The sequence below is a fragment of the Sus scrofa genome, chromosome 8 (genome assembly GCF_000003025.6).
Source record: "Sus scrofa isolate TJ Tabasco breed Duroc chromosome 8, Sscrofa11.1, whole genome shotgun sequence".
Classification (NCBI taxonomy): Eukaryota; Metazoa; Chordata; class Mammalia; order Artiodactyla; family Suidae; genus Sus; species Sus scrofa.
Window position 1 is genome coordinate 12920198 of NC_010450.4, and position 12219 is coordinate 12932416.

Sequence of the window (12219 nt, forward strand, 5' to 3'; positions counted from 1 at the left end):
ATATTTTCTAATTAAATGAGATCTCAAACTCATTTTAATATAAAGTTAGTATAGAACAACCATTTTTCATTTGGAAAATGGACAGAAATTTAAAATTTTAAAATAAAATTTAAAGAAACATTACCTTCAAATAAACTGAGGTCTCTTCGTAGCCGTGGTCCATAAAGCCCTTCTAAAATACTCTCAAAACCTGTATTATTAAACAGAAAAAAAGTATATCAACTACTAAGGCAGTTTCATTTCATAATAATCAAAACCCATAAATTCTATGAATCAAAAAATTATAAATTTCATCTGAAAATTATAAATTAACATACTACGAAGTGTCATTTTTCCTTTGAATTAAGTTGAATTAAGCAACATATATAACATAGTAAGAAGTCACACAATAACTATCAGGATTATAAAAAAAAGTAAATATTCGGGGGTTCCCATTATTGCACAGCAGAAATGAATCTGACTAATATCCATGAGGATGCAGGTTCAATCCCTGGCCTCGCTCAGTGGGTTGGGGATCTGGCATTGCCATGAGCTGTGGTGCAGGTTGCAGACGAGGCTCAGATCCTGTGTTGCTGTGGCTGTGATGTAGGCTGGCATCTGTAGCTCTGATTCGACCCCTAGCCTGGTACTTCCATATGCCATGGGTGCTGTCCTAAAAAGCAAAAAAAAAAGCAAAAAGAAAAGTAAATATTCAAATGTAAATATTCATTTCTAAAATAAGGAAACAGGTGGCTCATTTAGAAATATTCCCAAGTTAAAATAACGGGTAGATTTGTTTTGCATTGATTTTGTAAAAAGGAGAAATATAATTAGACATATATTACAATCCTGCTTATGTTGGTTATAGTGAACGTTATCTTAAAAAAAAGTAGCATCTTTAACCGTAATTACAAAAATGACTAAATGAGTGTAAATGGGGAGAAATTGTTGCTATGAAAAATAGGATATATAATATTTAAACTTACCTGTAAAAATTAAAATACATTTTTACCTTGTTTCAAGGAAAAAAATTACTGAAAATTTTATTAACAAAACTCTAGTTCATGAACTGAGAGTTTTCTACTTTTTACATATACTAATTTTTAAGATTTCACAATTTTCTTTTTGAAGCCTGCAACATATTAAGTTTTTTTTTTTTTTCTCTTTTTATGACACACCTGTGACATTTGGAAGTTCCTAGGCTAGGGACTGAATTGGAGCTTCAGCTGAAGGTCTACACCACAGCCATGGCAGTGCTGGATCTGAGCCACATCTGTGACCTATGCCCTACACTATGGCATTGCTGGATCCTTAATCCACTGAGTGAGGCAGGGACTGAACCTGCATCCTCACAGAGAAAACACTGGGTTCTTAACCTGCTGAGTCACAAGGGGAGCTCCTTATATTCATTTTAAGCAGGTTATTGATAAACTACAAAGCACCCAAAGGAAAATGACTGGGATGGCAAAATAACTGGGAAATCATGAAAAGGAATTAATTTAAGGATGCTTAAATTATGAAGGAAAGAGATGGGATTGAAAAAAAAACAGATGGGATTAAGATGGCAGAATAGAAGGACTGGAGCTCAACTTCCCCCCTAAAAACAACAAAATTTACAAGCAAATGCTGAGCAATCTTCAACCAAATGGACTGGAAACTTTCAAAAAGATATCCTACTCCAGAAGACAAAGAGGAGGCCACAACAAGAGGTAGGAGGGGCAATTACGTGATATAAGCAACCACATAACTCCCAAGTGGGAAGCCCCACAGACTGGAAAGTAACTGGTTCACAGAGACTCCCCTACAGAAGTGAGAGTTCTGAGCCCCACATCAAACCCCCAAGCGTGGGGATCTGGCACTGGGAGAAAGAGCCCCTGGAGCATTTGGCCTTGAAGGCCAGTGGGGCTTGTGCGTAGGAGTTCCACGGGACTGGGGGAAATGGAGATCCCATTCTTAAAAGGTGCACACAGACTTTCATGTGCACTGGGTCCCAGGGCAAAGCAGTGTCCATAGGAATCTGAGTCAGACCTGACTGCAGTTCTTGGAGGACCTCCTGGGAAAACAGGGGTGAATGTGGCTCATTGTGGGGGAAGGACATTGGAAGTAAAGCTCTTAGGAATATTCATCAGCATGCTTTTCCCTGGAGGTGGCCATTTTGGGAAAATCTGGCCCCATCCATCAGCCCTGAGAAGCCCTATACCAAAAAACAATCCAGGTGGGATCACAGCCCCACCCATCAGTAAACAGGCTGCCTAAAGACACCCCAGGCACACAGCTGCCTCTAATCTCACCCAGAGACAAAGCCCCACCCACCAGAGGGATAGATATCAGCTCCACCTACCAGTGGACAAGCACCAGTCCCTCCCATCAGGAAGCCTACAGCAAGCCCCCGTACCAACTTCAGCCACAAGGGGCCAGACGCCAGAAGTAAGAGAGGCTACAACTCTATTATCTGTAAAAAGGTCACCACACCAAAAACCTATAAAAATGAAAAGACAGAGAACCGTAACTCAGATGAGGGAGAAAGGAAAAACCCCAGAAAATCAGCTAAGTGATCAGGAGATTCTCAGCCTCCAGGAAAAAGACTTTAGACTGTTGACGCTGAAGATGATGCAAGACATTGGAAGTAAACTGGAGGCAAAGATGGATAACTTACAGGAAACACTGAGCAAAGAGATACAAGATATAAAACTTAAGAGATGCAAAATACAATAACTGAAATAAAAAATTCACTAGAAGCAGTCAACAGCAGAATACAGGAGGCAGAAGAACGAATAAGTGAGGTGGAGGACAGACTAGTAGAAATTACGAATGCAGAACAGAAAAGAAAAAAGATTGAAAACAAATGAAGAGAGTCTCAGAGAACTCTGGGACAACGTTAAACGCACCAACATCCATATTATAGGGATGCCAGAAGAAGAGAGAGGGAAGGGGACAGAAAAAATATTCCAAGAGATAACAGCTGAAAACTTCCCTCACATGGGAAAGGAACCACTCACTCAAATCCAGGAAGCACAAGGAGTACCATATAAAACAAACCCAAGGAGGAATACCTCCAAACACATATTAATCAAACTAACCAAAATTAAAGACAAAGAGAAAATATTGAAAGCAGCTAGGGAAAAGAAACAAATAACATACCAAGGAACCCCAATAAGGTTACTGGCAGATTTTTCAGCAGAAACTCTGCAGGCCAGAAGGGAGTGGCATGATATACTTAAAGTGATGAAAGGAAAAAACCTCCCACCAAGATTACTTTACCCAGCAAGGCTCTCATTCAGATTTGAAGAAGAAATCAAAACCTTCACAGATAAGCAAAAGCTGAGAGAATTCAGCAATACTAAACCAGCTTTACAACAAATACTAAAAGAACTTCTCTAGGCAGAAAAGAAAAGCCTGCAACATCAGAAACAAAAATTCCACAAATGACAAGGCTCACCAGTAAAGGTACATATACAGTAAAGATAGGAAATCATCCATGCACAATTATGCCACCAAAATCAGAAATCGTGGGACGAGGAGGGTACAAATGCAGAACAGTGGAGATGCACTTGCAATTAAGAGACCAACAAAATTAAGTGACTCATATCAAAACTTCAGAATAACTCCAAACCAAAATTATGAAGGAAAAAAAACTGAAGGAAGCATGATAGATCTGAAAAAGATAGATAAAGTAGATTTTCTCAAGTAGATTTTCTCGGTTATATTCCTAAACTATAAAACAGTAGAAATACTTCTGTGGAAATGTTGAATAATAACAAAATGCTTTTAAAAAACATTTTAAAACCCCTACAAACCAGATGTACACTAAAATCAAGTGTGTCACAGTCAAAAGGTGGCAACATTTTTTTCATTTAGCAGAACATGAAGAAATGATGCATCTTACAACTGATGTCTTAAATCTGACAAAGTAAGGTAGCTATCATGGTACCTGGTAAATATGTACTTAATAAAATCTCTGTAAAATGATTCAGTACTGGTTCCCACAGATGGAAATTTCAGGCAAAAACGTGAATGAACTCCCACCAGAGAATGCTTTCAAAAATGCTATAGAAGACTTTAATATTGCATAAAGACTCAGACTGTACAAGTCTCAAATCTCTATTACTAAGATATTCTAATTCTATTTTGCTGTGATCAATTTAGTCCAAAAATAATATTGCAAACAACCATTTTGGGATGTTATTCTATGGTATTTCAGACAAAATGTATAGCTCCTCCCTAGATAAGCATACTGAATCTAAACAATACATTTCCAAGATTTAAGCCTGAAAAGAAAGTGACCAAGGAATTACATTCTTTTTTTTTTTTTTTTTTTTTTTGTCTTTTTGCTATTTCTTGGGCCGCTCCCGCAGCATATGGAGATTCCCAGGCTAGGGGTCCAATCGGAGCTGTAGCCATTGGCCTATGCCAGAGCCACAGCAACGCAGGATCCGAGCCGCGTCTGCAACCTACACCACAGCTCACGGCAACGCCGGATCCTTAACCCACTGAGCAAGGGCAGGGACCGAACCCGCAACCTCATGGTTCCTAGTCGGATTCGTTAACCACTGCGCCACAACGGGAACTCCAGAATTACATTCTTAATCTATTGGGGTTCTCAATTCTTCACTAGATAAGACCAAGGTCTTACATATAGCCTGTGCATAGTGTTGGTGCTGTTGTTAATGATATCTTTAACGTTTTGTTTCTTCTAGACTTACAGAAACAAAATCAGTATTTGTATATTGATTCTGCATCTAACAACACTGCTAAATTCTATAACTACAGTAATTTACCTGAATGCTCTACATACACAAATATATCATCTCTAGACAATGGCAGTGTTTTTTTTTCCTTTCCATTCCTAATTGCTTTCTTTTTTCCTATTCTTACCTTATTGCCTTAGCTAGGAACTCCATTATGATGGTGAAAATTAGTGACACTAGTGGGCATTTTTAATTTATAGCAAATTGAAATGGGAAAGCATTTCAAGGTTTATCATTAAATATGTTTGCTGTATTCATAAATACTACTTTTCACACTAAGGAAGTTCCTTCTTTGTACAGCTTGCTAGGGGGATTTTCCTGCCATGAAAAGATAGAATTTTACCAAATTGATCAATTTATATTTGACTAAATAATTCAATATTTTAATAGACTATACTCTATATAAAGCTATTATAAAATACTAACTATATTCCCTGTGCTGTAGATTACATCCTTGTACTTATTTATTTCATACCTAGTAGTCTGTAACTCTCCATCACCTTCACACATTTTGCCACTCCTCCCACACCTCTTCTCTCTGGTAACTACTAGGTTTGCTCTCTGTATCTGTGAGTCTGTTTCTGTTTTGTTATATGTGTTCATTTGTTTTATTTTTTTAGATTTCATTTAAGTGAAAACATACAGTGTCTGTCAATCTGTTTGACTTAATTTCACAAAGCATGATACCTTCCAAGTCCATTCATGTGGTCACAAATGGGTTTTTTTTAGTAAGTGAATTTCAAATTTATCTTGAATTTATTGAAATAACCATGCCATTTCTCTTTCCTAAATCTCTTAACATCATGAATTATACTGAATATTAAACCAAACTTCTTTCATTCCTGGGAAAACTCAAATTATCGTGAGATATATTTCCTGGGTTTCTTATCTTGATTATTCCTTTCAAATCTCTGCATTAAAAAAATAAAAATAAACAAAAAAAAAGAGGAGTTTCCGCTGTGGTTCAGCAGTTGACAAACCTGATTAGTATCCACAAGGACGTGGGTTTGATCCCTAGCCTTGCTCAGTGGGTTGGGGATCCAGCATTGCCCTGAGCTGTGGTATAGGTTGCGAATGTGCCTTGGATCCCATGTTGCTGTGGCTGTGGCGTAGGTCAGCGGCTACATGTCCGATTGGATCCTTGCTTGGGAACCTCCATATGCCATGGGTGTGGCCCTAAAAAGCCAAAAAAACCTCAACCAACCAATCAAGCTCTGCATCTATGTTCACCAGTAAGACTGGTCTGTAAATTTCCTCTGTACTTATATCAAGTTTTTATATCAATATTATGCTAACCTCATAAAATGAATGGCAATATCCTTTCTGGGAAAATATTAGGATATGTAGGATACCTTGCTCTAACATTTAAAAGAGCATGCTAGGGATGCCAACTGGTAATAAAGTCTTTCCAAAGTACTTATTACCAATCAAATTTAACTGTCTTGTATTCTATTTCTTATGTTAGCTATAGTTTTCTAGGAATGTGTCCATTTCAACTATATTTTACAATTTATTTGCATAAGCATTTCCTTATATGTTTTTACCTAATGTCAACAGCATCTGCAGTCATATCCCTCTTGCTTTTCATTCCATACTCTGCTTATATATGATGTCTCTTTTTCTGCAGTCAAGCTCATAAGAAGCTTCTCAATTTTTTTTAGATTTAAAGAATTCTTTTGATTCCTTGATCTTCTCTATTGTATGTTTCTTATCCATTATTTCCTGTTCCTGCTTTTATTTCTTCCTGACGTTTATTTTATTTTGCTCTTACCTTTCCTTCTTGAAATGGATGTTTAGCTCATTAACTTTCAGCCCTTCTTTTCTCACATATGCATTTAAAGTTACCAATTTCCATTTAAGTGCTCCTTAGGTTGCATTACACAACTTGTGACATGTCATATTTTCCCTCCATTCATTCAAAATATTTCTTCATTTCCATTATGAACTCCTTCTGGATTCAAGGTTTTTAGAAGCATGTATTTGCAAATATATATGGATAGTCAACTCTTTTTATAGATTTCTGACTTAATTACAACTGATCGACATGATTTCAATCCTTTCAAATTTTCTGAGACTATCTTTATGGTCAATATACACAATTTTTTAAAATTCTCTACATATGCTTGAAAAGAATACATACTCTAAAGTTGATGGGTGCAGCAATGGGCTCTTTAACCATCCTATCACATTTTTGTTTTTCTATGTCTGTTTTTTCTATCAATTGTTGAGAAAAGTATGCAAAATCTTCCATGAAACTGTGGTTTTGTCTATTTCTTTTTATTTCTTTGAAATTTTGCTTTGTGTTTTTGAGGCTGCATTATTAAATGCTTATAATTTTTTAACTGTTACATCATCCTGGTGAACAGAACTCTATATAGTTATGAAGTGAACGTTTTTATTTCTAGCATGATTTTTGTATTTGACTATATGGTCTAATATTACAAAGCTATAAAACATTTTTTTACTGTTTCCATAATATGTCATTTTTAATTATTTCCTTACAATCTTTCTGTATTATTACATAACAAAGAATTTCCTTTTATAAAACACTAAGACACTGACAGGATTTAGTAATCTAAATTTAAAAGTTTATATTTGGGTTAAAATTCCTTATCTATTTTTGTTCTATTTGTATAAAGCTATTTTTTTCCTTTCTTGCAAACTTTGGAATTCACTTACTATTTACTGCTTAATTTTATTTTTCCTCTATCAAATGAAAATTATGCCCTCTATTTCTATTCTTTTTGAGGTTATCCAGGAATAAGGATACAGGTCTAAATAACATTAATCTAAATCTTTACCCATCCTTCCAGGACTTAGACCTCCTTTCTTCCTATTGCTATTGCTCTATATACTTCACTTCATTACTCAGTATATCGCAGAGCATCCATCTAGGAATTCTTCTCTCTGCCTTTAGTGAATATCTGTTGCTGTTAACACCATTCCTAAGACTCCAATCAAAAGCAGCCAAATTGTTCTCACAATACTTCATGCTCCTCCTGTATTTTACATTGTGCAAATTCCCTCCATTGCACAATCAGCTGATTTTCTTAAAGTCAACTGTATAAAGATGTAATTGTCATACTGTATTATATACCCATTTAAAAAACAAAGTTCAATAAATTTTGACAAATGCACACTCTCATTTAACTAAGCACATAATCAAGACATAGAATATTTCCATCAACTCAAATGGTATCCTTGTGTTCTTCTGAGTAAACTGCCTGGAACAACCCCAAACTCAAAGAAACACTAATCTATTTTCTGTCATTATAAATTAAACTCATCTTTTTAATAGTTGGATATAAATGGAATCAGAGCATATTTTCTTTCGTGTCTAGCTTCTTTTGCTCAGCAACCTGTTACTGAGATTTATCCATACTATTTCATATATCAACGGTACTTGTAAATTCATAGATGCTTTAAATTCACAGATGTTGAACTACAGATATGGAGGTACTACAGATATGGAAGGCCGACTACAAGTTACATACACATTTTCAACTGTACAGAGGGATACTACTTCTAACCCAATTGCTGCTCAAAGGTCAACTGTACATCTTTTTCCATCTTTTAACTTTCAAATATAAAATATGAAAAATATATATACAAAATATAAAAATTTAAATATAAAGACACAGACATAACCTCTCTATGCCTTTATATTTACACTGAGTCTCCTGTGGAAAACATACTACTGAATCTTCATCTTTGTCCAGTGTAAATCTGCTTTTTAACTGACGTGCTTAGACAATTAATATTTAACGTAATTATCAGTGTGGCTGGGTTTATATCTACCATCTTGTTATTTGTTTTCTATTTGTCCCCTCTATTACTTCCCCTCACTCTCATATCCCACAATATTCTTCTGGGTTGAATAAAGATCTTTTAGTATTCTATTTTATTGCCACTATTAGCTTACCTCTTTTTAGTTGTTCAGTGTTTGCTACTATAGGGTTTATAATGCTCATTTTAACTTTTCAGTCTACCTTCAAATACTATAGTACTACTTAATAAACAATGATAGGAACAGTATATATATCCATACTCCTCTGTGCCACAGTTATACACCTTACATCGACATCTGTTATTAAAGAAATTTTAAACAGGAGAATGACTCTTACATTCACCCATGTATTTACAATTTCTGTCCCTTTTTTTTCTTAGATCTTATATATGCCTAAAAGACTTCCTTCAGTATTACATTTTAGCAATGAATTCTTTCAGCTATGTTTTTCTGGGGGAAAAAAATCATTTTGTCTTCATCTAAAAAAAAAAAATTGTTAGAGACAGAATTATAAGTTGATAGCTTTTGACCCCAGCACTTTAAAGAGGCCCTTCCTGTATCTAATGTTTTGCAAAGCTGCTGACTGTCTGCAGTCTTTCTTACCTTTGTTCCTCTGTACACAATCTTTTTCTCTAGCTGCTTTCAAATTTTTCTCTTTATCACTGACTTTAAGTGATTTAATTGCTATATTCCTTGGGCGGCTTTCTTTGTGTGTATTCTACTTGAGACAGGTTGAGTTACCTGGATCTGTGTCAGGATATAGCTATTATCAAATTTGTAAACATCCTGGCCATTATTTCTCCCAATATTTTTTTCTACGGGATTTCTCTTCCAGGATTCCAATTACATATTGTTAGACCACTTGATATTGTTCCACAAGTCATTAAGGTACTGTTTACTTTTTTCCCTAGTTATTTTTATATAATTTATTTTGGACAGTTTCTGGGGCTATTTTTCAGTTCACTGATCTTTTCTTCTGTGATACCTAGTTTGCAGATAAGAAACAATACATATTTAAAATATATAACTTGAAGAGTTCTGACTCTTCATATGTCCATAAAACCAATACCACAATAAAAACAAAAAACACCCAGAACACTTCTAAAAGTATGTTCACTTGTTTTTAATCCATCTCTCCCTCTACTCAGAATCCTAGGCAAAGACTATAGATTAGTTTACATTTTCTAGGATTTCATGAAAATAGAAACTTATGATACACATTCATTTTTTTTTTTTTTGGCCTGACCTTTTTCACTTAAGATGATTCTGAGTTTTATCCATACTGTCACCTGTATCATTACCCTATTTTATTTTCTAGTACATTTTATTGTATGGAATACCATCACTTATCCAGTCATACTAGTATATGTTTTAATTTTTTCTTGTACATAAAATTAGTAGTGAAACAGTAGGTTTATGTTTAACTTCCTAAGAAATCAAAATGTTTTAAAAAGTTATTGTATCATTTTATGCAAAAATTCTCAAAAAAATATCAGCAAATTGAATCCGACAACACAGAAAAAAAAATCATGTACCACAATCAAGTAGAATTCATCCCAGGGTCACAAAGATGGTTCAACACAGGCAAATCCATCAAAGTGACACACCACATCAATAAAAATGAGACAAAAACCACATGATCACTTCAATAGATACAAAAAAAGCATTTGATAAAACTCAACATCCATTCATGATAAAAACTCTTAGTAAAGTGAATATAGAAATATAATAAAAGCTGTTTATGATAAACCCACAGCCAACATAATACTCAATGCTGAAAAGCTGAAAGCATTCCCACTAAAGTCTCTAACAAGACAAAGATGCTCACTCTTCTCACCACTTCTATTCCATATAGTATTCTTTTTTTTTTTTTTTTTTGCTATTTCTTTGGGCCGTTCCCATGGCATATGGAGGTTCCTGGGCTAGGGGTCGAATCGGAGCTGTAGCCACTGGCCTATGCCAGAGACACAGCAACGCGGGATCCGAGCCGCGTCTGCAACCTACACCACAGCTCATGGCAACGCCGGATCCTTAACCCACTGAGCAAGGGCAGGGACCGAACCCTCAACCTCATGGTTCCTAGTCGGATTCGTTAACCACTGCGCCACGACGGGAACTCCCTATTCCATATAGTATTCAGAGGTCTTACCCACAGAAATCAGATAAGAAAAAGAAACAAAAGGTATCCAAATTGGAAAGGAAGAGGTAAAATTGTCATTATATGCAGATAACATAATAGTATATATAGGAAACCCTAAAGACACAAAAACTACCAGTACTGATCAGTCCAGCAAGAGAGCAAGATATAAGATTAACACAGAGAAATTGGTTACATTAACAATGAAATATCAGAAGGTGAAAGCAAAAAAAAATCCCTTTTAAAATTTCATCCCCCCCCACAAAAAAAAAAAAAAAAAAAAAAAAAAAAACAGGAATAAACCTGACCAAGGAGATGAAAGATTCATATGCCGAGAACTATAAAACACTGATAAAAGAAAATGAAGATGATTTAAAGAAACAGAAAGATATCCTATGGTCTCAAATTGGAAAAATTAATATTGTTAAAATGGCCATACTACCCAAAGCAATCTATAGATTTGATGCAATCCCTATAAAATTATCCATAATATTTCTCAGAGAACTAGAACAAATAATTCTAAAATTTACATGGAGCCATAAAAGACTCAGAATTGCCAAAGTAACCCTGGGGAAAAAGAACAAAGCTGGAGGCATAACCCTCTCAGACCTCAGACAATACTACAAAGTTACAGTGATCAAAACAGTATGCTGTTTGCTACTGTCACAAAAAAATACAAATAAATTAATGGAACAGAACAGAGAGCCCAGAAATAAACCAACACACCTATGGTCAATTAATCTTCAACAAAGGAGGCAAGAATATACAATGGAGAAAGATGGTCTCTTCAGCAAGTGGTGCTGGGAAAGCTGGACAGCCGCATTTAAATCAGAAAAGTTAGAACACTTCCTCATACTATACATAAAAATAAACCCCAAATTGCTTAAAGATTTAACATGACACCATAAAACTCCTATAAGAGAACACAGGAAAATATTCTCTGACATAAACTGTAGCAATGTTTTCTAAGGCCGGTCTCCCAAGACAATAGAGATAAAAGCAAAAATAAGCAACTGGGACCTAAACCAACTTATAAGCTTTTACACAGCAAAGGAAACCATAAACAACAGAAAAAGACAACCCAGGGACAGAGAGAAAATATTTGCAAATGATGTGACCTACAAGGGCTTAATTTCCAAAATATTCAAATAGCTCATACAACTCAATATAAAAAAGGAAACAAACAACTCAATCAAAGAATAGGCAGAAGTACTAAATAGACACTTCTCCAAAGAAACCACACAGATGGTCATCAGATACATGAAAAGATGGTCAACATCGCTAACTATTAAAAAAATGCAAATCAGGAGTTCCCGTCGTGGCGCAGTGGTTAACGAATCCGACTAGGAACCATGAGGTTGCGGGTTCGGTCCCTGCCCTTGCTCAGTGGGTTAACGATCCAGCGTTGCCGTGAGCTGTGGTGTAGGTTGCAGACGCGACTCGGATCCCGCGTTGCTGTGGCTCTGGCGTAGGCCGGTGGCTACAGCTCCGATTCAACCCCTAGCCTGGGAACCTCCATATGCCGCGGGAGCGGCCCAAGAAATAGCAACAACAGCAACAACAACAAC

At 35.7% G+C, this 12219-nt stretch overlaps 1 protein-coding gene across 12 annotated transcripts in view; it reads right to left on the minus strand.

Annotated features, from left to right (window-relative positions):
* LCORL (ligand dependent nuclear receptor corepressor like) overlaps positions 1 to 12219 on the minus strand; it is a 162493-nt gene that overhangs the window by 113320 nt on the left and 36954 nt on the right. For 11 of the 12 annotated variants that reach the window (XR_002346349.1, XM_021100303.1, XM_021100296.1 and 8 more), the window contains exon 2: positions 125 to 190. Coding sequence is in view for 6 of the 12 variants with exons in the window: in XM_021100303.1 (XP_020955962.1) it covers positions 125 to 190 (66 nt within the window). In the remaining 6 variants the exon portion in view is untranslated. Of the gene's footprint in view, positions 1 to 124; positions 191 to 2320; positions 2338 to 12219 lie in introns of those variants that run through there. The other variant, XM_021100299.1, reaches the window with a different exon arrangement.